This window comes from Juglans regia, chromosome 2 (genome assembly GCF_001411555.2).
Source record: "Juglans regia cultivar Chandler chromosome 2, Walnut 2.0, whole genome shotgun sequence".
NCBI classification, from domain to species: Eukaryota; Viridiplantae; Streptophyta; class Magnoliopsida; order Fagales; family Juglandaceae; genus Juglans; species Juglans regia.
The window spans coordinates 16,696,357-16,721,079 of NC_049902.1; the positions used below are offsets into that span (position 1 = coordinate 16,696,357).

At 37.4% G+C, this 24,723-nt stretch overlaps 1 protein-coding gene across 3 annotated transcripts; it reads left to right on the plus strand.

The window, feature by feature from the left end:
• Window positions 1-1,538: 1,538 nt before the first annotated feature.
• Window positions 1,539-18,634, plus strand: LOC108987173. Of its 3 annotated transcripts, none has more exons than XM_018960049.2 (6): window positions 1,539-1,779; window positions 7,453-7,520; window positions 7,619-9,134; window positions 9,542-11,671; window positions 17,999-18,053; window positions 18,310-18,634. In XM_018960049.2, exons 1-6 carry the CDS (start codon window positions 1,659-1,661, stop codon window positions 18,461-18,463), a joined length of 4,044 nt encoding a protein of 1,347 aa, XP_018815594.1. In that variant the 5' UTR covers window positions 1,539-1,658; the 3' UTR covers window positions 18,464-18,634. The 3 variants fall into 3 exon arrangements, with proteins under 3 accessions (XP_018815594.1, XP_035543300.1, XP_035543301.1); XM_035687407.1 differs by having other exon boundaries at window positions 18,313-18,634; XM_035687408.1 differs by lacking the exon at window positions 7,453-7,520 and having other exon boundaries at window positions 1,707-1,779.
• The last annotated feature ends 6,089 nt before the right edge of the window (window positions 18,635-24,723 follow it).

Below are 24,723 nucleotides of genomic sequence, written 5' to 3' on the forward strand. Positions count from 1 at the left end.
GCGAACGTAACAAAGGCAATTCTCTATGCATGGCTAATGTGTGCGTATAAATATGTGATGTGAAAACCCTAGAGAGATGAGGAAGACGTGCGTGCGGATGGAAATAGAGTCGTGTGTGTGCATGGAGTGGATAAAATACCATAGAGACGTGCGGGTGAGAAACTGCTCATGAATCGATAGTTTTTTTTCCCAAGATTTAAACGAACGTCCAAGATCTCTAAATAAATAAATTTCGTAGTTCAACCATACAAATTCTGGGTCCGGATGTTACACAACTCATCCTACCATCCATTACATTTGATGAATTCTCAAGACCCATTTGATCTGAAACTCGCAAATTATAATATTTAGATTATGTGATTACAGAAGATTATTACTTTTACAATTATTCAACATGACAGATGAAAGTTGTCAGAAGTATTATCTCTTCAAAGAATAAAGACAAACAACTTCGTATATTATCAGATTACTGTTTTAGATTATTGCCTACTGCTCAAACTCACTCGTTATGCGCCGACACATGAAGACAAAATATTAGGCGTACATTATTGACTTACTATGTAAAAGTTACTCTTTTATCATGTTTTAGTGTTTATAAAAAGGAGTCTGTAAATTAAGAAAGGTATTTAGAAAACTCTCATCTGAAGCCCTTCTCTTCTTTGTCCTCACTTCCTAAGTACTCTGTGTAAAACCTTCATGCCCTCACTTCCTCAGTACTATCTTTGTGTAAAACCTTCTTTCATGTATTTTGCATATAGTTCATCTAAGAATTAATCTCCTTGTAAGTATTATATTTTTAATGAAGTCAATTTTATCATCGATGATTTCCATCTTTTATATTTATTCATGCATATGGTCGGTTATACAGTGTGAATATATATTGCTATAATGTATATGACTAGTTATACTGCCTATTATTATTATTATTATTATTATTATTATATATATATATATATATATATTACCTTTTATTATGTGGGATACGTTATTGGCTTACATATATATAAAACAAATATTAGCCAATTTAGTCTATCTATATTATAGTATAAGCATATTATTTTATAATAATTTACTCATATTAGTATATTATTGAATTTAACTAACCATATAAACTATAGTTATATAAAATATATATTATTAATATATAAAAAATACATATATTTTTATAAAATATGTACAATATCAAAGTCAGAATCGGAGTCGAATCAGAGTCAGGGTCGATATATCCACATCTCTGACTGCAACTCCAACTCCAATAAGTCATTAGTGCAAAATTAGAGCCGAAATTAAATTTTCGAATATTTGCTCAATCATAGTATTAGAGAGTTAGTAATGCCCAGTAAGTATTATTACCCGTAAAAAATGTCTATATTCTCATCTTATTTTTATTTTACTATGTAAGAGATGATATGTTTATCATTTATTCTACAATATAAGATGTGACATATTTATTATTATTAGATAATGAATATAATTTTCCTAAAAATATATATAACGTTTGTCCAGGCGGTGTCCCAAACTCCATCGAAATTGCCCGCCGCAGATGAAATACGTTTATTCGAACGAAAATAATCGGAGGCTGTGTCTTTCTTTCGTCTACTCTGGAGGAACTAACTCACTCTGACCAAGCCACTTTCATCAGCTCAACAAGTCCATCAATGGCGGAACCTGGTTCCGATGATGATACGTCTCAGAACAACATAGTGTTCGTGGACACCAGCCTCGATACTCACTTGGCCTTGATGGTCTCGGATTGCGACACTGTTTCCGATCTCAAAAGTAACCTAATTCTTCTATGTCGCCGTAACTTCTTTCGTTTACTTTTTTCTAAGTTTTTATCAGATATATTTTCAGTTTTTTTTATAAGAATAAATTATTAATCCACACAGCCAAGAACACAGGAAGATATTTTTTTTCAGGGTTAATGCTCGAGGGTTCTTATTTGAACCTCAAATTTGTGGAGTTGCTTTTGATGCGTTTCATGCATGATTTCGTAGTACATGATTATTTATGTTGTCTTCTTAACGAATTTTCAAAATTTATTGGGACTTATATTAAACATTCATTTAAGACCTGGAAAATTCAATGGATTTGAATGCTTTAGCCGGGTGAATTTAAAAAATGCCAAACTTATTGATCAGAAGATTTTTTAGTTTAAATGTGAGAATGATCAGTGGTGGAGGATTACTGAGAATAGTCGAAGGGTCACTAAGTTCATCTCTATTGATGTTGTTGCTATGGAGTGGTTGGCATCTGCGGTGGGAGCTTGTGGACATCAGTTGGTTCCTCTTAGTTATTTAAAACTTGAAGGAAGGGGAATTTGGTGTTGGTGGCTCAAAGATGTCACAATAGTTTCGGTCGGTTTTTGTCTTTGTCAGAGTTTGGACAAGATAAAAGGCGTGATTTCATCGCTGTACCAAAAGGATTAAAGGGCGAGGGATGGAGGAGGTTTGAAGAATCATTGCAACAAGCGGTTTGTTCTTCCTCTATTTCGAGCATGAATTATAGAGTACCTGAGAAGGTTGTATCATCTTCTTACATTGCTGAGGGACGGAGGGAGACCGTTGTGGATGTTTTGAAGAAGTTCTCGCTTGGTGTCTCGGTGTCTCGGTTATAGTGAATGGGTCGGGCCTAGTTAAAAGCTTGAATAGAAGGATAAGAAAAGTTTTGGTTTCGGCTTCCTCTTCTAGCATGTGGGCGCCGATACTTGCTCTGATGGTCTCGAAAGCGGCACGGACTACTTCACCTGTCTCTGGCGACTCCTCTGGTGGTGTGACGGAAATAGTATTGTCGCCGAAAGTAGAAGAGGGTGAAATAGTGCTGCGGGACGTTGAAAAGGAGGTGCTGAGTGGAGGGGAGTTTAGCCCGTTCGTGTCGTTGGCTAATCGTGTGCACCTATTGGACTCGGTTCCTTTGTCATTAAAACCTATTTTTCCAATTGAAAATTTGTTGCATACTAAGATGGTCAATAGCTCGGTTTTGGCTAATTCTGGAAAACTACATTAGGTGGTTTTAGATGGAGAGGATTCGGTTGAGCCCAATTTATAGTTGGAGATAGATATATGAGGGGGAATGCTTTGATGAGGATGTGGGTAGTCTGACTCCTCTTCGTACCCTCCCACCTCATACTCCAACCAGAATTGCCTCGGAATGGGTTTTAAAAAAGGTTGAGGAAGTACAGGCGTGTGTGAGGATATCTTGTGTTGGTTTTGAAAATCAATTTAAGGCTCTTCTTGTTGCTATTGAAGCTGGTCGTTCCTCGGCTTTGAAGTCAGCTTCTAAGAAGGAAAGGGAGTTAAGAAGATTAGAATGCTCCATTAATTATGATAAAAAGGAAGGCAGTGTTGGGAGTGATAGATTGAAAGGGAGGGCATCTCATTTTTCCTATGAAGCCTAAGATTCTTTCTTGGAATGTGAGGGAGATCAATGATGTTAACAAGCGTCTTCGTATAAGGTCTCTCCTTTGTAGTTGGAAGATTGATATAATTTTTTTTCAAGAAACGAAGCGAGGTTTTATTGATAGAAGTATTATCTGTAGTTATTGGGGGTGTTCTTTTGTGGGTCGGGCTTATTTGGCTTCTTCGGGAGCTTTAGTTGGTGTGCTTTTGACGTGGGATAATAGAGTGGTGGAGTTAATGGAGGAGTGTATTGGGCATTTTACCGTAGCATGTCCTTTTAAATATATTGAAGATGGGTGGAAGTGGGCTTTTGCATTAGTTTATGGGCCAAATTTCGACAGGGATAGATGTTTCTTGTGGGAGGAATTGGTAGGTTTGTATTATTTGTGGGATTTTCCTTGGTGTATGTGTGGAGATTTCAACATAATTCTTTTCCCTAGTGAGCGTTTAGGAGACACTAGTATGTCGTTAGCCCAACACGTGAAATATTTAATGAAATGGGGTAGAGCGTAGAGTCGAACTTAGGAGCTTTGCTCTGATATCATATGAAATCACTACTTATCCCAAAAACTTAAACTGATGAGAAGAGGTAGGGTGAGCATTCACTTGGTTCAACAATGGGGGTTGGTCAAGACTAGATAGATTCCTCGTATCTCCATATTGAGAGATTCATTTCCCTGAGTTATGTCAGAAGAGATTGCCTCGTATTTGTTCAAATCACTTCCCTATTCTACTAGATTGTGGTATACACATGGGGGTCGACGCTATTTTATGTTTGAAAATATGTGGTTTGGAGTTGACGGGTTTGTGGATAGGGTTAGGAGTTGGTGGACTTCTTATCATTTTACGGGAACTCCTAGTTTTATTCTTGCAAGTAAGCTTAAGGCCTTGAAGAATGATTTAAAGAAAGTGGAATGATAAAGTTTTTGGGAATATTGATAATCAGAAAAATTCCCTTTTGGAGGAGTTGTATGCTTTGGAGGATGGGGAGGAGACTGAGTTTATGAATGAGGAGGCATTGTTGAGGAAAAAGAGGTGGTGATCATTGAGAGGATTTTGTTGATGGAAGAGGTTTTTTCACAAAATGGCTAACTCACATAGGCATAGTGATGCCATTGAGTTGCTTTATTTTGATAATAGTGTGCTTTCCATCCCCCTCTGAGATTCAGGATTATACTGTGTAGTTTTATGAAGTTCTGTTAACCAAGATTGCTGATTGGAGGCCTAATCTTCATGGTTTGGTTTTTGATACATTGGATCCCTTTTTTGCGAGCTGGTTGGAGAGGCCGTTTGAGGAAAATGAAGTTTATCAGGTGGTTTGTAGGATGCTCAAAGATAAACCCCTTGACCTGGATGGTTTTTCTATCGATTTGTTTCCAGGTTTGTTGGGATGTTGTGAAAGTAGATGTGATGCGGGTTTTCCAGGAATTTTTCTCCTATCATAAGTTCGAGAAGTCTCTTAATGCTACTTTTATTGCTCTTATTCCTAAGATAGCTGGGGCCTTTGAGTTGAAGTGGGGTTTATAAGATAATTTCTTACGTGCTTGCCAATGTATGAGTACGGTGATAGAAAAAATTATTTCTAAATCACAAAATGCTTTTGTTCGGGGCAGGCAAATACTTGATTTTGTGTTTATTGCTAATGAATGTTTAGATAGTTGATTGAGGGAGGGTGTCCTAGGTGTTATTTGTAAACTGGATATGGAAAAGGCATATATGATCATGTGAATTTGGACTTCCTTTTATGTATGCTTAGCATATGTGGTTTTGGGAAGAGGTGGTTTGTGTGGATTAGACATTGCGTCTCTATTGCTCTGTAGTTAATGGAAATCCTTATTGTTTTTTCCACAGATCTTGTGGTTTGAGATAGGGGGACCTGTTATCCCCTCTCTTCTTTGTCATTATCATGGAGGCTTTGAGTCGTATGGTGGAGGCTGATGTTTGGGGGGGGGGGGTCTTTCCTTTTTTTCGGTGGGAAATGCTAACAATGGTTTTTCTCATCTTTTTGCAAATGAGCAAATGATACCATTATTTTTTGTGATGCTGATCGTGGGTAGATTCAAGCCTTAAGGGCTGTGTTATTATTTTTTGAAGCTGTATCTGTCCTTAAGGTGAATTTGGGTAAGTCGGAGATGGTTCTGGTGGGGGAGGTGTGGAATATTAATTGTTGGGTGGCTCTTTTGGGGTGTAAAGTTGTTGCTCTACTTATGAAATATCTTGGCCTTCCATCGGGGGCATCTTTCAAGGCTAAGTCTATTTGGGATGAGGTAGTTGAGAAGATTGAGAAAGGCTGGCAGGTTGGATGTGGTTATACTTATCACAACAGGGTAGAGTTACTCTTATTAAAAGCACTCTTTCCAACTTCTCAACTTATTACCTTTCTTTATTTCCTTTGCCTGCAGTGGTGGGAAACCGGATTGAAAAATTATTTCGTACATTTTTGTGGGATGGAATGGGAGAGGAGACTAAAATCCACCTTGTTAGTTGAAATAGAGTTTGTTCTCCTATTTCAAATGGTGGTTTGGGGGTTCGCAATTTGAGTAGCTTCAACAAGGCCTTGTTGGGGAAATGGTTGTGGAGGAAATCAATTGGAAGGGGACTCGTTGTGGAGGGAGGTTATAGATCAGAAATATGGGAGTGATTGGGGGGATGGTGTTCTAAGGAGGCTAGGGGGGCTTATGGTGTAAGTCTTGGGAAATTTATTAGAAAGGGATGGGAGAATTTTGTTAAACATATTAACTTTGCTGTTGGTGAGGGTTCAAGGATCTGTTTTTAGTTTGATGTTTGGTGTGGTGTTCAAGCTCTTTTTAGTGTGTTTCCGGCTATTTATCTTATGCCAGCCCATCGGAATGCTTCCGTTTCTGATTTGTTAGTCCGTTCTAATAGAACCTTGCGGTGGGATGTTGGTTTTACTAGAGCTACATAGGACTGGGAGCTTGATGAGGTTTCTGATTTTTTTCAGCTTCTTATATTCCCTGGGGTTTGGGGATAGTGAGAGGGATAGAATGATATGGAAGCATGTTGTTATGGAATGGTGTTTCACTTGTAAGAAACATAGCGAATCTGTGGATCATTTATTTCTGCACGGCGAGGTGGTAAAGGCATTGTGGGATGGTATTTTCAGTAGAGTTGGGCTGGTTTGGGTGATGCCTATGAAAGTAGTGGATTTACTTGCGTTCTGGATGGGGCTTCAAAGCTCTCCTCAAGTGGCTGCTGCGTGGAAGATGGTTTCCTTTGTATCTCATGTGGTGTATTTGGTGGAAAAGGAATGAGCAATGCTTTAATAATAAGGAGCACACTATGAAGGAAATCGGGAAATTCTTTGTATTTTCTTTATTTCAATGGTTTTCTGCAATAGTGTTTAATGGAGTTTCAACTCATGATTTTCTATTTTCATCTCTCTCTCTCTCTCTCTCTCTCTCTCTTTTTGTTTTTTTTTTTAATGTCGGGGAACCACTCCAAGGCAGAGGGCCCGCCACCCTTGAGGAGTAAACCCCGTTCCCGTTCCCGTTCCCGTGCACCGCATCCTCGGAAGTAATTAGATGTTGTATACATGGACTTCGCCTATTACATTCGTTGAATAAAATTCTATCTTATGAAAAGAACAAAAAAATACAAAAAACGCCAATCTCACCCAAAAGGATGAACTATTTGATAGTCTAGGATTTTGGAAGCTGACTGTCAATGAGGCATTGAATGCCCGTTATCTTTTTTCAGGTGCATTTCAAAAATGCCAATCCCACCCAAATGGATGGACTAGTTGATAGTCGAGGATGTTGGAAGATAACTGTCAATGAGGCAAAGATTTGTGTTATGTTATGCTTTTTTCTTGTTTCCGTATTATTTTAACACTTTGTTTGTATTTATGAACTAGTTGATAGCTCATTCTATTTTAGCAGTTGTTTGTATTTATGAACTAGTTGAGAGTTAATTCTAAAGAATGATCAAAACTTCCAATTGATCCAGTGCTTAAAATGTGTCTACTAGTCTAAGCAAGAAGTAATGGTTCGTCACTTTCTACTTCTAATGATCTATTTATGTTGACGAAGTGCAGAGAAAATTATATATGAACACCCACTGTGCTTCCCTAACATTGGGCTGATACAAATTCATGCTTTAAAGGTATACTCTTTAACATTCAGAACAAGAATGTTGAATATCTTGCTTGTTGAATACATATCTATGTCATTCCCTTTAACAAAGTATAATAAACTTGGCAGGTTAAGCGCAAAGGATACTTTTATCACTTATCAGATTCCATGTTTGTAAAAAGTGCTTTTGATGGGGTCAAGAAGAATTGGTTTCTTGGTGTTGATGCTTCTCGTTCGGCGGAGCATGGTGAAAATCAATATTCCCTTGTTCCTGCCATTGAAAACAATCTATTACGCTGTTTTGGCATCAAGAATGGTACTTCTTTTGATAGGATTGATCTTCCTCATGATGGTCCACTGAAAAGGCAATCCAATTATGATGATTCATCACTGCCGCTAGTTGAGAGCAACCATAATGCGAAAGAGAATGTTCCTATTGCTGACCGGTATGGTTCCAGTGAATCTAGTAGAGGAGTTTTAAAAGAAAAGGATGCTTCATTTACTGGAGTTGACAAAGATGCATCACAGCAGGATATTATAATTCCAGAAAAGTCCTTAGTTGATGCAGGTAGAGAAGTTTCATGTGATATGAGGATGGGAATAAAAGACATTGCTGATGAACCTTGCAGGAGTTCGTCTTCCAACACAAGTAGGAGGTTGGTTTCTAAAATAAAGAAGACTGACTATCTGAGCAAGGAGACTGAAGTTACAGAAAAACATGGAAATTGCATGACTGGAAATTTCAATAATGATGTTGATTTGAAATGCAAGAAGTCTTTGGAGGAAGCTTCACAAGTGAGACTTCATGGAAAGAGAAAGCGTAAGATTGAAAAGAAAGACGAAGATGAAGATTCGTCGGAAGGAAAGACAGCTTTGACTTGCAATTCTAATAAAAAAAACTCCAAGGCAGTGGGTACATCTCAGCACTCCATGGGGGACAAACTGAAGACCAATGCCACCTTAGACACTATATTTACTGAACCAGTTGAGGATGTCCATTTGTTGGAAACTGGTTCAAGAAGTGGGAAGAGCAAGAAAAGGCGAAAGAAATCTTCAAATTCTATTAATCATGTGCTGGGTGAAGTTCCTTCTGCTGGGAAAGATGCTGGAGAAAATTCTAGTGCTACTGTGGTAATTAAACACAAGGTTTTAGGTGAAGAACCTGGTGCAACATCAGTTCCTAGACAAGGTGTCCAGGAGGCTGCAACTTCTGAACTTTGTGGAATCTCTATAATGGAAAAGCAGGTTGATCCAGTCCATAAAGTGGAAGAAATTAATAAATTACCCCTTTCATTAGTGCACAAACAGAAGGCAAATGCCACCGTTGAATGTTTAGCTTCTGAACCTTTCGAGAATGTACATTTGGTAGGAGGAAGTGACTCAGGCAGTGGGAAAAAGAAAAGGAAAAAGAAATCTTCAAATTCGTCTACTCAAGTAGATGCTGCTGTTCCATCTTGTGAGAAAGTTGTTGGGGAAGAAAGTTCTAGGGTCGCTGTGGGAATTAATCTGGAGGATTCAAGTAATGAACCACATTTAGATGGAGACATTGTTCAGGATGCAATGACTTCTGAACGCTGTGGGCTCTCTCTGAAGGAAAAGCAGTGTGATCCCTTCCCTGAAATTGGGGATCATGATAAAGTGCCAGGTGACTTGCGCCTGTTGCATGGAATATGATTTAATTTAGTCTTGCTTTAATCAAATTGTATCTTAATTTTAAAGAATGCATCCCGTTGATTTACGGGACAATTGTGAAATCTTGGCATGCTGAAAAATATTTTGCATTATAAAAAAAATATATGTTCAGGAGCCTCAAAAATTGTGCATTACTGCAAGGATGCTATCAGTTTTAGCAAGAATCTCTCGCATTGATATTATTTTCGTATTTTTTAATATTATAATTTTCAAAATGCAAACCATCATTAATAAATTTATTTGTTTGTGGGGGTAAAATTTCACTATATATTTACCACCTGCACTTCGATGATGCATTGCAGTTATGTTGATGTCCTGGAATCGTAGCCTGCTGATTGTAATGTTATTGTTTGTTTGTAGATATCAACACGTGTGACACTAGTGCTGGGAATGTCAATAGCAACGACGATGCATCTGATGAAGAAACAGCAGTTGGAGTTGGAAAAATGAAAAATTCAAAGGATAGTTGTATTTTTGAGTTGAAAGGATTCAAAGGGCCTAGTAGTCTCCGAAATGACATTGAGCTTTCCAGGCCCGAGAATGGTGTCCCTAATGATGAGGATGATTGTGAAACTGGTTTGACTAATAGAGTTTATGTGGAAAGAGAATCATCACATAATAGAGTCTCAAAAGGAATACTGTCAAAAAAGTTCAAACCACCCAGTCAGAATGAAACAGATACAAATGCTAAAGAAGTGATTGCCACTTCTGAATCGTTAAATGGGACTGGAATCCTAAAGGATAGGAAATCAGTTAAGAAAGGAAGGAAGAAGAGGAAAATTGAGGATTCAATTGAAGGGACACTAATGAAATCTCATCTTGAGCATGCTAAATGTTCTGAACATGACATATCTTCAACTGAGCCTCATAAAACTATAAATGGTGATGATTACAGTTGCAAAGATAAGCAAGAAGAAAGGGATTTTTCTCCAGTAAAGGGGAAAGAAGTATCAAAATCAAAAACAGTTAGTACTTGTGTTCTGGGTGCCGGTTGGGAAACTCGTGAGGTCAATGGAGATGTGGTGGAGTCCTTGCAGCATATCAGCAAAGCCCAAGCAAATTCAGAGAGTACGGATGACAAAATGAGAAAGAAATTATCAAAAACAAAAACAGTAAAGGCTTCTCTTTTTTCTACAGGAAGGGAAACCTGTAATGCCCTGGAAGATGAGGTAGATTCCTTCCAGAAAATTGGCAAAACTCAAGCAAATGCAGAGAATGTGGATGAGAAAAGGAAATTTAAGAAGAAAAAGAATTCTGCTGCTCAAGACACTGGTCATCACAGTTCAACGCCTTTAGCTGATAATCAAAGGAAGGCAGAAGCTTCTTCTAAAATGAGAAATGAGAATCAAGGAAGTGTAGGAAAATTGCTTGCCAGCAACACTATCACCATGCAATTACAAGGATCAGTATCAAAGGATGAATGTGCAAAGCACATGCTTCACCTTGGAAAGAACCAGATTTTAAAAATTTCCAGAAGCGAAGATTCAGTTGGAGGAAAACCGAATAAATCAGGTGTAGAGCATGTCAAAAGTTCTGAACATGACATATTTGCATCACACTTTTGTGAAACTGTAATTGGTGACCATTCCAGTGTGAATGCTAAAAAAGAAGGCAATTTTTCTCTAACAAAGGGAAAGGCATCAAAAGCAAAAACATTAATTACTTCCCTTTTTGGTGCTGGTCAGGAAACCAGTGATGTCAATGTAGATGGGGTGGAGTCCTCGCTGCATAACAGTGAAACTCAGGCAGATGCAGAGAATGGTAATGAAAAAATGAGAAAGAAATCTAAGAAGAAACTAAATTCTGCTACAAAGAGCCTTCCAGTTCGAGAAGATGGTCATAGGGATTCAATACCTTCAACTAATAATCAAAGTGAGGTGGAGGCGTCAACTAAAATGAAAAACGAGAAGGAAGGGAATGGAGGTAAATCAGAAGCTGCCAAATCTAGCACCACCACCCAACTGCTAGGATCACTGTCAAAGGATGAAAGAGCAGAGCACATGCTTCAACCTGAAAATAAGCTTCTAAAAGTTTCTATGAGAAGTGGGACAATAGCTCCACTAATCGGTAAGTCTGATAAGCTCACTTCACTTCCTGAAGATGCAAGAAGGCTCAGTATTGCCGATGCTGTGCTGACCAGCATTAATTCAGAGAAGAAAAGTGAAGCTTTTGCTGTGTCAAAGTCTAACTTGGGGAATTCTAAGAAGACAGTTGATCAAAACAAATTAGGTAACAAGAGTCAATCAGGCGTTGGCCAGGCTGTTAGAAAAGCTTCTCTTAACGATGCCGGGGAAGTTGTAAATAGATCAGAACATGACAAGAGCTTGTTAGCCAAATCAGGAAGAATTTTCAACGATTATTCTAGTGGGAGTTCTGAAGATGGAGGAGTCAGAAATTCGGATTCCAGCACCAGAACTCCGTCAGCTAATTCATTTTCATCTGACTATTCTGATGGAGAAAGCAATGCAAATCTGAACTCACCGCAGCATGGTAATTCAAATTCTATCTGGAGTTTCTATTGCCTAACATTGGTATTTTACTATGAGGTTTTATACATAGCATATGTGCTTTTGAATTTCATAATTATAATTTGAAAACTATGGCTCCCACGTCGGAGTTGAAGGAAAATGGTGTACTGCCGAGGTCTGAAGTGTCAAAGTTGGTCTGAATACCCTTTCCATAGGGTTTGCTTTCATTATATATAGAAGAGATTTAAATAGTTGTTGCTAGATTTCCAGCGCCTAAATGCTATACAAGGTAAGTATTTCCAATGTTATTTACAACCTAATTATTTGCTATATACAATCTAGATATAAAGGAAAACATCCCTAAAATATTACAAATCAAATCCCATAATATCCTAAATTATCTCCATAACATCCCCCCTCAAATTGATGCTGGTAGATCTAGAAGTATCAATTTGTCAACTAAGAACTGATGTCGGTGCCGTTAAAGAGCTTTAGTGAATATGTCTGCAGTTTGATGTTCAGTGGAAATGTGAGGAAGAGTAATCACATGTTTGTCAAACGATTCATGTATGGAATGACAATCGACTTCGATATGTTTCATACACTCATGGAAGACTGGATTAGCGGCGATCTGAATAGCACTGATATTATTAGCATGAAGAGGAGTGGAATGAAGCTGAGGAAAACCAAGTTCACCCAATAACCCTCGAAGCCATGTGATCTCAGAGCATGTGGAAGACATAGCACGACACCCAGACTCAGTGGAGGACTTGAAAACTCTGTCTTGCTTCTTACTCTTCCAAGAAATGAGTGCATTGCCTAAGAACATGCACCAGCCAGTAACAGAGTGACGAGAATCCGCACATCCGGCCCAATCAGCATCACTATACCGCACCAACTGTAAGGAAGATTCCTTGAAAGAACAATCCGCGTGTAGAGGTGCCCTTCAAGAAGATGTCGAGAGGCCTGCATAAATTGACTGACCTGCTGCACAACAAAAGAAATGTCAGGATGAGTAATCGTCAAGTAGTTCAAACTCCCAACAAGCTGTCGATACAAGGATGGATCTGATAGAAGCTCGCCTTCCTCTTGACGAAGCTTAAGATTTACCACCAAGGGAGTAAGAACAGAGTTACCTGATTGGAGACTAGCCAATGAAATAACTTCCTACGTGTATTTGTGCTGGTGTAACAATGTACCAGTTGGAGTAATTTGCACCTCAAGGCCAATAAAATACTGTAGGGGACCAAAATCTTTTATGTGAAAAGAAGCCTTGAGATGCTGTTGTAATTACTTAATTAACTCAGTATCAGAGCCAGTAATCACAATGTCATCAACATGTACCAGAAGCAATACAAATCCTGCATAAGTCTCGCGAAGAAAAAGAGAGGAATCAAATTGACTAAAATGAAAAGCAAGCAGGGTAGAGTGAAATATATCAAACCATGCACTCGGAGCCTATTTCAATCCATACAAGGATCGGCGTAGTAGACAAACCTCTGAGGAAGGTGTAGCAAACATGCTTGGAGGTGGAGACGTAAATTTTTTCCTTCAAATCCCCATGTAGAAAAGCATTCTTCACATCCATCTGTAGGAGAGACCACCACTGCGACGCAATGCCAAGATAGTCTGTACAATAGTCATTTTGGCAACAGGTGCAAATGTCTCTTCATAATTAATACCATACTCTTGTGTCTGGAAGGGGCGTTGAAAAAGGGGGAAGACGTCGATGATACACCACACCTGGTTTAAATCGCTCATTAGAAGAAAACACATCATTAAAAGCGGGAAGAAGAGTAATAGGAGGATCATAAATAACCTGAGACTGAAAGAAATATTGACTTTCGAAGAAAATCACATTCCGGGAGATCCGGAATTTGTTTGCATGAGCATCATATCAAACAAATCCTTTCTGAGTATGACTATATCCCATAAAGGCACATGTGACAGACTGAGCAGCTAGCTTATAATGCTCAACAGGTGGCAGATGAACAAAACAAACACACCCAAAAGTATGAAAGGATTGATACTCAGGAGATATGCCAAATAATCGAAAATAGGGAGAATCATAATTTAGAGTGTGCAGTAGGCAAACGATTGATCAAATAAGACAACAGTAGACAAAGTGTCTGCCCAGAACTTAGAAGGTATAGAAGAATCAATCAACAAAGTAAGAACGACATCTAAAAGATGTCGATTCTTATGCTCAGCGACTCCATTTTGTTGAGGTGTAATAAGGACAAGAACGCTGGAAAATGATTCCCCTTTTGCTGAAGAATAGTCTAAAAAGAATGAGACATGTACTCCTCCCCTGAGTCGAAGCGTAAAGTTTTGATACAAGTACTGAATTGTGTCTTGACAAGCGCAACAAATTTTTGAAAGACAGAAAACATGTCAGCTTTAGAACGGAGAAAATATATCCAAGTGAATCAACTATCATCATCAATAAACGTCACAAAATAACCATACTGGCCATGAGAAAGAACATGACTCACACCCCAAACATCAATATGCACAATCTCAAAGCAATTAGAAGCATTGCTACCATGCGCAAGAAAATGTAAAGTTTTACTTTTACCAAGACGACAAGTAGCACAATCAAGAGACACAGGAGAAGAAGTAAAGGAATCTTTATTGCTGAACAAACCATGTTTCATAAGATGAGCCAAGACAACAGAATTAGGATGACCCAATTTCTTATGCTAGACTTCATTATTATTGGCAGTAGCTGTACAAGCAAGAGACAACATTAGGAATAGGAAACTATAAAGGAAATATTTATTTCCCACTTTAGGCCCCTTCGCAATCACCGTCCTCGACACCTGATCCTGCAAAAGACAACCACTATGAGAAAAATGAACATCACAGTTATTATCTACCAATTGTCCAATAGAAATCAAATTGGTAGACAAGCCAGGAGAGACAAAAATATTGCGAAATGAAGAGTCCAAATTACCAACAATAGTAATAGGAAGAGTATTGTCATCAGCAATCTGAATATTTTGCGTTCCTCTATACTTACAAACACCATGGAGACCCTCATATTACTAGTCATATGATTAGAAGCATCCGAATCAACAATCCAAGAAGTTGAGTTAGTAATCGTACCTTGCAGGCCTAAGGTCGTAAAAGCAGACACAATCATCCGTTGGACCATTGTTGGTGTGAGAATAGGTGAATCAGAGTTTACAGTGGACGGCGCAAAAGAAGAAGAAGAGTACTGAATAGCAGCCTGAAAAGCTTGGGATTGGCAATTCTGAGGCTGCACTCGACAGTCTTTGATGATATGACCCTCTTTCTTGCCGTAGTTACAAACTTTCTTAGGGAAATTGCGGCAATATGACCAAATTCCTTGCAACAGAAACACTGCAACTTGTTCCTCCCTTTTCCTTGTGCTGCATAGGCTACATTCACTGCCTCAGAAAAGATCTTCTCAGAAGTCATACCTATCTGAGTGGATAACCGTTGTTATTTACGCAATAAATCTCCTAAGCAAATATCCAATGAAGGAACCGGGTGACGGTTCAATAAGCCAGTCCGTATAGGTTCAAATTTAGGCCGAAGCTTCATCAGAAATTGCTCACATCGACTCTCAGCATGAACCACTTGAAGCACTGCTAGTGCCGTCGGGGAACCTTAGCATGAACAATTGCAGAATACTTGCTCCAGAGGTTAATAAAACCAGAATAAAATTGTTCAATGGTCAAATTACCTCAAGTATAATTGCTAATTTTCAACTCCAATTGGAATTTCTGAGTACTATGATCTTGATGATAAATGCGATGGAGATAGTCTCATATAGCTTGAGCTGTAGTAAAACAGCAAAGATTGGTCACAATATGGGGCTCAATCGTCCCCAACAGCCAAGAGACCACTTTAGCATCCTTGACCTCCCATTGTGTAAATTCTTTTTCATTAGTGGGAATTTGACCAAAACCATCAATATGAGTTGATAATTCTTTCCCTTTCAAAAACATTTTAAATTGAAATTCCCATGTAGGAAAATTCTTTCCAGTAAATCGAACAATAGTATTTTCAAGAGACATGATGAAAAACCACTTAAAAATAGTAATAAGTCCAACCAGAAAATTTCATACAGTCACAGCAATAAGCAGCACAAGAATCGCCGAGCCCCAACTCAAAAAAATTGTCAAAATTTAAGAAGTGAAAAGACCCAAAATGCAACCAGTGCACTTAATATTCACCAGCATAAACAAGAAGGCTCAGATCAGTCACGTAACGCAAGCCTCAATTGAGAAATACAAGCCCAAACAAGAAGGCCCACGAGAGATACCTGCCCAGAACCGAGTATTAGCAAAAAAAACAGTGCGCCGATAACACTCGGAGAAGAACAATCGATGACCAGCTCCATCGTTAGCCATGCATAAGTGGTCGACTACCACACAACAACCACCAGATAATGCCGACAGCCACAAAGAGGCATAGCCACCACGAAAAACCATTGAGAGAAGTGGCTTGCACCAAAGGACAGAGTTCGTAACTCTGAAAAACTGTTCCGACAGCCACCAAAAACTCAAACCCACAAGGTTTGACCCCATAGAAAGCACCGAGACCCACTAAGAGCAAGAAAGAACTTGCTGAATCAGGAAAAAAAAATCCTCCCAAGAATAGCAATGAAAAATCGCACCCTATGATTAAGACCAAAGCGATGGAAATAAGAGGAGTCTGGTACCATGTCAAAGTTGGTTTGAATATCCTTTCCATAGGGTTTGCTTTCATTATATATATAAGAGATTTACATAGTTGTTGCTAGATTTCCAGCGCCTAAATGCTATATAAGGTAAATATTTCCAACGTTATTTACAGTCTAATTATCTGCTATATACAATCTAGATATAAAGGAAAACATCCCTAAAATATTACAAATCAAATCCCATAATATCCTAAATTATCTATGTAACATGAAGGAGATGTAGAATCTGCTGAAGTTGCATATAAAGGGTCGCCAGAGGTGAAGGGACTTACTGTCACCTTAGAATCTCCAATGGGGACCTTGATACCATTGGAAAGAACCAATGGAGTTGCTGAGGAGCTACGAGATTTGAATATGGGTTTGTCGTTGGTGTCTTGTATGGAGGAATGTCTAGAGTCGGGAGTGCAGTTGGATACTGTGTCTGGGGATAATGTTGCTCCCCTCGTCTCTCTTCCTCCGATAGCAGATTGGGTTCTACCTAAAGTTAACGAGATTCAGCATTTCGTGGGGATTTCACATGGAGGATGTGAAGACCAATTTAAAGAACTAATCACTGCAATTGAGGCAAGCCACACGCTTGAAACTAAATCAATTTTAAAAAAAAGCAGGGAGTTATAGCGTCTTTTTTGGACAATCAACTACAATGCTAAGAGTAGTTGCTCAAGTAGAAGGAAGTCTAAATGGAGGGCATCGTGAAAACAGGGACAAGGGGTTGGGGTTTCAGGTTGAGTATTAGTTCTACGGGAAACAAGGGGTTGGGGTCGGGGAGGTGTGTTCTATTCCAATTCGGGCTTTGTGTATTTTGGATTGTTTTTCACAGGCTTTTAGGTCATTAGGGGCTCTCTAATATGGGCTAGGTGTTTTTTTATATACATTCAGTGTACTTGGTTATTCCTTTTGATATTATAATATTTTTACTTATAAAAAAAAAATTATAATTTGACCTTTTCTGTTCTTCATACATCTCAACACTCTTAATTACTGAGTTTGTCAGACTGTTGAAACCATAGTTTATCTAATGAGTCTTATAGATCAAGAAGGCCACTTCCTATCCTGCAAATTCATTGCTATTTCTTTTATTTTCCAAAGCTTAGTCTTTTAGAATGTATTTGTTGTGGCTTTAATTATCTAATGGTAAGTCACTTAAATTATCTATATTGTCCTTATAGGAGATATGAATATGAGAAGGTGAAGTAACACTGTTTAGGCCAGTACTTCTCTCGACTTCCGAATGGTCCTTTTAACATCTATGAATGAGGCTGCATCTGTCTTCAATACCTTAGTTCAGAAGCTGAACACTATCATTATTTGTATATAAACTGGATTTGGAATTTCCTTTACACTGTGCTTGTAGGATGTAAAATGTTTCTTTAGATGCCAGAATATGAACAATTGATGCCAACTATTGTCCGCAAGTCCACTTTGCAGTAACCTTATTGTTCCTTTTGCTCTTACCATATTTCTTCAAATTGAATGGACCGAGGGCTGGGCATATTGTACACCGAAGCTATTATAGGAAGTTCAAGAGATTTGAGTGGATAACTTGTCCTCTTTTACTTAATAGTTCGCAAAATTTACTCTGAACTTAATTAAAGCAGCCAGCTAATTTTTCAATTTGAATCAAAATCGTTTCAGGATCTTATGACTCAAAAAGAAAGAACAGTGGTGGAAGAAGCATCAGAAAAGCAAAGTAAGTGTCAGGAAGAATATATTTGTGCATGCACGTGTCTGTGTAATATTATATATATATATATATATATATATATATATGAAAGTGGCGTCTGTATCATACTGAAAAAGTATTTGTGCATCTCTGTGTGATGCTACTAGAAGCTAATTTGTCTTAAAAATCTCTCACTTCAAGGTTACATACTTGCTGATTTTTTCTTTCTGGTTATAAAACAATAATCATATTCTCTCTCTTATGCATGTAATTACTCTATCAGAAGCTCTTCAAGGGCCAAGAGTTTGACCTTAGATACAATCCTCAGAAGTTCGAGCAGATACAAGAAAGCTAAGCAAACAGCCGTTCAATCAGAGCTTGAGGACACCGAAAGTCAGCCTGTTGATTATGTTCCAGACAGTCTGGTTGATATCTAGTTGGTCTGTTGCTTGGATTTTATTGTTGTCAGTCTCTTGGAGCACAAAATGTTTTGGTTATTTTTCACTGCCGGCTATGCAGGCCAAGAAAGGAGAAACAACCACTCACAGTTTGGTTGAAACAGATCTGCTGGTTATATAATTACATCGTCTTCTAGTTTTACCCCAAAAGATGCTCAGTTTTATATCTCCATCAAATGGAATCTTTCCTAAAGAGATTCTCAAAGTTAAACTGTTGTCTTGAGAGCCGATTGACAATGCCGTAGACATAATTTCCTTTGCCTAAAGAGATGCTCAGTTTGTAGGGGCCGATGCCTTGCAGGTTGCGTATGTTTGCCCATATCATGTGATTTTGCATATAATGCAGTATACAATAATTTCTGGCATCAATTTGATTCGATATATTTACTTTACAGAAAAATATCTCTCGCCTTGTTTAATGTTTGAAAATGAAAAATAAGGTAAGTCTGCTAGTAATAATTCTTTCATTGGCTGCATTTGAAAATGGCAATTTATGAATAAAATTTAGGTATCGTTTTGGAGATGATGATTAAAAGATTTATGAATATAATTTCTCTTTAAAAAAATTTTAGGAAGAAAGCGAGTAAACTACATTACCATGGTACCTTTGTGTACTTATTATTAAAAAGTAAATAATTAGTTACCATAGTATGTTTATGTACTGATTATTAAAAAGTAAATAGTTGAGTTAAAATAGACTCAAATGATTCGTTTTGTTGTTTTTTTATAGGTAATTTCTTCTCACATTCTTGTCCCTCTGATTCTTTTTTTCTCATCAATTTCTTCCTCTGTTCAGTTTTTATTTTATCTGGGATGGGACTCTCAGTAGACTTTCCATTTCCTATCCTTCTTTTATCCATTCTCCCAAAAATATTGGTCTTTTAATTTGATTTAACAGATGCCAAAACATTAGAAGTGTTTGTACTACGAACGGCTACAACCAAGAATTCCTCCACAACCTGGTTCTCTCTCTTCATGAGAGTGTTGTCCTCACTTTGAGATTTGCTTATTGTCATTCGTACAATATCTGTAACTCTCCCGTTTCTAGAAATTCGGAGAGTTAACTCTTATAATCTAAATTCAATTTTCATAACATATTTCAATATTTCAATATTTTCAAAAAGTACAAATTCATTTATTCAAATCAAAATATATGTTTCTCTATCAGGACACCAAACAAAAAATACCTCAATGAGATAATTTAAAAACTCCATAAATATTTAGAAATATCTAGGACTCCAAATATTAAATAACATAAAATCATAAACCTATTAAATAAGACTCTCCAATAAACTTGTACCATCTGGCACTTATTCATTTATGATCATCAAACCTTACTCTTGATTTCCAGCTTATACATCAAAATGATCTGAAAATATTGTGAAGATAAGGGGTGAGTCATCAATAACTCAGTAAGCAGATGACATATACCAGTATGTAAACATGAGCATTTTCAAAATTTAGAATGCAAAACAAAATGTTTACTTTCAGAATGCAAATATCAAAACATGTTACAAAAATATCAGAGCGAAACTTTCAGAAAAACATTCTTATTCCAAAAAACAATCCTTTGGAATATCAAGATTTGAGACCTCATCTTCATTAATCAGAGCATCACATCGGGATAGATATCATGTTTAACTCCCGTGGTAGGGTCATAAATCACCATTATTACCCGTGGAATGACCGTATCCACTATTATAACCCGTGGTTGGGTTGTATACCATGTTTAACCCCTATGGTAGGGTTATAAACCACCATTATAACCCGTGGAAGGGCCGTATCCACTATTATAACCCATGGTTGGGCTGTATACCACTATTATTACCTGTGGTTGGGCCGTATCCACTATTATCACCCGTGGTTGGGCCTTATCAGAACAAAATAGAACCATCGAAATCAGACTTTAATAAGAATACAGAATCAGAATCTCATGCCAAGGTTTTCAGATGCCACATCATATCAAAACCAAATACTGAATAGCTTCAGATAATTTAACATGTTCAAAATAAATAGAATCAAAACATCTTCATTTGTTCAGAACAAAAAAACTTTTAGATTTTCATATTCGCTCTTTTTGCATGATCAGAAACAGAATGCACAAATTAGCTCATGTCTACACCAGTCATGACAGAAAATACTCTCTTATACAACTTTCATGCATATGCAGAACACATATTTGAGGTTGTTTTCTTATTTCTTTTCAAAACAAATATGCATATCTTCAAAAGCAACATCGTATCATTTTATTTTATCCAAAGTATAGCATAGGAATCCCGCTTACCTGGACTTTTTAGCCTTTCAGAATTTTCCTAAAAAATGTTGAACAATTAACAATCGTCACCTATAAAAAATAATTAAGTAATTTTCGTAAATTTTCAATTAATCACGTATTTCGATATTTAAATCTAAAATACTAAAAAAACCTATTTTAAATCCACAAAACCTAAAATTCTTATAATTCCTAAAATATCATAATTTTCTAAAACCATCAATATCCACTTAATTCCTCTCACTATTATACTCTAAGTCATTTCTAAATTGCATAATAATATTATACTAAATACAACTATGCCACAAAAATACATCTCTAGTTTAAGAAAAATCTCTTAAGATAATTATAACAAAATTGATTAAAAGTTAGGAAGTAAAAATTTCATTTAATAAAAATAGACTAATTAGTTTCTCTTTAAAGATCTCTAAATAACATTTTGCACTTACTATGTACTTCTTAAAATTGATATATTATCACTAATAATATCTCAAATCTTTCTCTATTTCCTTTATAAAATCTTGTATTTTAAAACAAAACCTACTAATGACAGGTTCATATATATCACAGTATAAATTCATATGGAGCCATACTCACCGAGTGATGGAGGGCACGAAGATGGCGAGCTGGGCGGTTGTTTACGGTGGTGGGGGCGGCGGCAGAACACTGGTTAGAGAGAGAGACCAGCTAATGAGAGAGAGAGAGAGAGAGGAACCTTACGTAGAAAAAGAGAGAGACGGAGAGAGAGAATGGAAGAACGGCGAGGTGGTCGTGGCACTATGAGAGCTTACCAGTAGGGACGCGGCGTGAAGTGACCGTTGGAGTTCTCTGTGTCGATGGTAATGACGTGGAGGTGCTGGCACTGTGTGTGGTGGCTTTGAACGACAAGGGCACCGTGATATGAACCCGTGGAAATGAATTCCCTTGAACCCACAATCAATTTGAAAACTCCCCAAGAAAGCCAAAAATCAAGTCAAGGATGGAGAATCTAGACCCGATGAGAACCCGTTTCAAGAACCTAGATTATATTAAAATCTAGACCCGTTGAAGAACCCGTCTCAAGAACCCAGATTACAAGGGAGGAACGCCATAAAAGGTTGTGATTTACCTTTGATAAGTTCAAGAGTTCAATCAAAAACAAGAGGAGAAAACTCAACTCACAAATAAAATTCAATATTGTCTCCTTGATCTTCTTGGCCCATCTGGAAGTTGCAAATGATCTTTAAGACTAGGCCAATCTTGGTTCCCATCATTCCCCCTCTCTTCAAAAGGATTCGACTTCAAATCTCCACCTGGATCAAAGGGAAAGTGGTTAGTAACATTGAAAATAGTAGAAACATGATACTTACCTGGAAGATCTATTAGATATGCATTTTCATTAATTTGTTCAAGAATTTGGAAAAGACCATCCAAGCTACTCCTGTCATTAATAGGTAAAGGTGTTAAATCTAAAGGAGTAAATGGATTATGTCTATAAACAATTTCAAATGGTGAAAATTTAGTAGTAGCATGAACATTCCAATAGTATGTAAACTCAATGAATGGTAAACAATACTCCCACAAATGTTCATGAAGCACATCTAAAGTCTTCCTCGAACCAAAATGACTCCAATATGCAAACTCAATGAATGGCAAATGATACTCCCGGAAATGTCTATGTAACAATTCAATGAACGGCAAATGATACTCCCACAAACGTTCATGAAACAAACCTAAATCTTTCCTTACACTAAAATGACCACTCCAATTATATGCAAACTCAATGAATGGCAAGTAACACTTCCACAAATGTTCATGCAACACGTTAATGAATGACAAATGATGCTTCCACAAACATTCAAGTGATACGTCAATGAATGGCAAATGGTACTCCCACAAACGTTCATGTAACACATCAATAAATGAAAAATGATACTTCCACAAACGTCCATGATACACGTCATTGAATGGCAAATGATAGTCTCAAAAATGTTCATGCAACACAACAAAAGTCTTTCTTACACCAAGGTTACCCAACAAACCACCATGTCCATCACACAAGCAACTTACGCATAAAACTAGTAGGCACACAAAATCTATTCTTTCTAAATAAGTACCAATCTAGTTTATAGAACTTACTAAATGATGCTTTCTCACATGTTCCATATACACTAGCAAAGTCATCATCATTAGCATGCAATTCCTTATCATATTCAAGTCTCAACAATTTTGCATCTAAAATGAAGACAAGGACATACATTCTTGCTAAAGCATCAACGACAAAATTTTTCATACCTTATGTGTATTTGAATACATGAGGAAAAGTCTCAATACAATCCTCCCGCTTAGCACACATTCTACTCAACAACTTACCTTGTCCCTTTAAGTGTGTCAAGGACTCATGTTCTTCCAAGAAATGTCGGTTAGAAATTGTTGCACTTGACACAAAATCAATGTAGTGCTTTATCTTCCTAATAGGTGGCAATCCGCGAAACACTCTGTTAGGAATCATCACCTTATATCCCTGCAACAAAGAGACAACAATACTAGGCAAACATACGTCAAGTTCGTTAGTATTAAGACTCGCCTTAGCATAAAAACTCACTTTTCTCTTTGTTTTTCTCTCACTTACTTCACTCTCTCTTTTCTTTCCACTCTCTTTTTCTTTTTCACTCTCTTTTTCCCTATCACACTCTTTATCCTTTTGACTCTCTTTTTTTTTCTGTCACTCTTTTTTTCTTCATCTTTTTTTGTACTATTGACCTCACAATTATTTTTCAACTCATTCTTTCTTTTTCTTGTGGTCTTAGTCTCACCCTCTTCTTTTTTCTCTCTCATTTTTCTCTCTTTCTCCATTTCAGACTCACTATTTCTTTTTTTCTCAATCTCACATTCACTCTTGTTTTTCAGCTCAATCTCACTTTCACTCTTTCTTTTTTGCGCAACCTCACTTTTCAGCTTAAATTGATCCCCATGGACTTGTGTTGGAGTTAAAGGAGCAAGTTTGATTGTTTTTCCATCCTTTTCAAAACTGTACATGTTCCTTAACCCATCATGGATCACATTCCTATCATACTGCCATGGCATCCTCAACAAAATATGACCAGTATGCATAGGCACTACATCACAAAGGACCATATCTTGGTATTTCCTAATTGAAAAAGAAACTAGCACTTGCTTATTTACCCTAACCTCCCCACAATCACTCAACCACTGTAACATGTATGGTCTAGGGTGTTTCAAGGTACGTAAATTCAATTTCTCAACTAAAGTAGTGCTAGCCAAATTAATACAACTCCTCAAATCAATGACTATACTACATACCTTGTTGTTGATGTGGCATCTAGTATGAAAAACGTTCTCACTCTGCTGCTTTGTATCATTCATCTTAATTTGTGTATTGAGTGCACGCCTAGTAACAAGAGAATCACCATAGTCTTCATTCTCATACTCATTTTCAACACTAAACTCAGGATGCCTCCTATCTCTCCTGCCATGAAGATTTCTAATTACCGTATCTTGATGATCCATCCTATCCCTCACTTCATCCAACACCAAGTTCAACTTCTCAAACTGTTGTTACATGGCTTGCAACAGAAGGGATGAGTTATGCATCCCCTTTGGTGATGAGTCACTCCTATGAGACATCATAATGTGCTGCACAAAAAGAATGTTAGTGGGAAAACCTCACACACTCACGTGTTTACACTCGAATAATGGCACTCCACTCGTGTTTCACTCTTAATTGGCTTTTTCCAGATAATAGTCTCACACTCTCTTGCCTTTTACCTCAATAGTTTTCTCGCTCAAGTTCTTTAAGAACTAGTTGAACTAAGTCAAGACAATACAACCTTGTATTATTCCAACCAGTAATATAGATCCAAGAAACAATGAAAGAATAAAATGACATGAGACTCAAGGAATTTATACGAGGGAAAGAGTAATTAGAAAATAAGATACCAACTAGAAAGATGTATTCAGCTCCTAT

Coding starts and splice junctions, on each gene's coding strand:
- LOC108987173 (XM_018960049.2), top strand. CDS start 1,659: ATGGCGGAACCTGGTTCCGATGATGATACGTCTCAGAACAACATAGTG. Junction 9,135..9,541: donor GGATCATGATAAAGTGCCAG/GTGACTTGCGCC, acceptor GTTTGTTTGTAG/ATATCAACACGTGTGACACT. Junction 18,054..18,309: donor AGAAGCATCAGAAAAGCAAA/GTAAGTGTCAGG, acceptor TTACTCTATCAG/AAGCTCTTCAAGGGCCAAGA.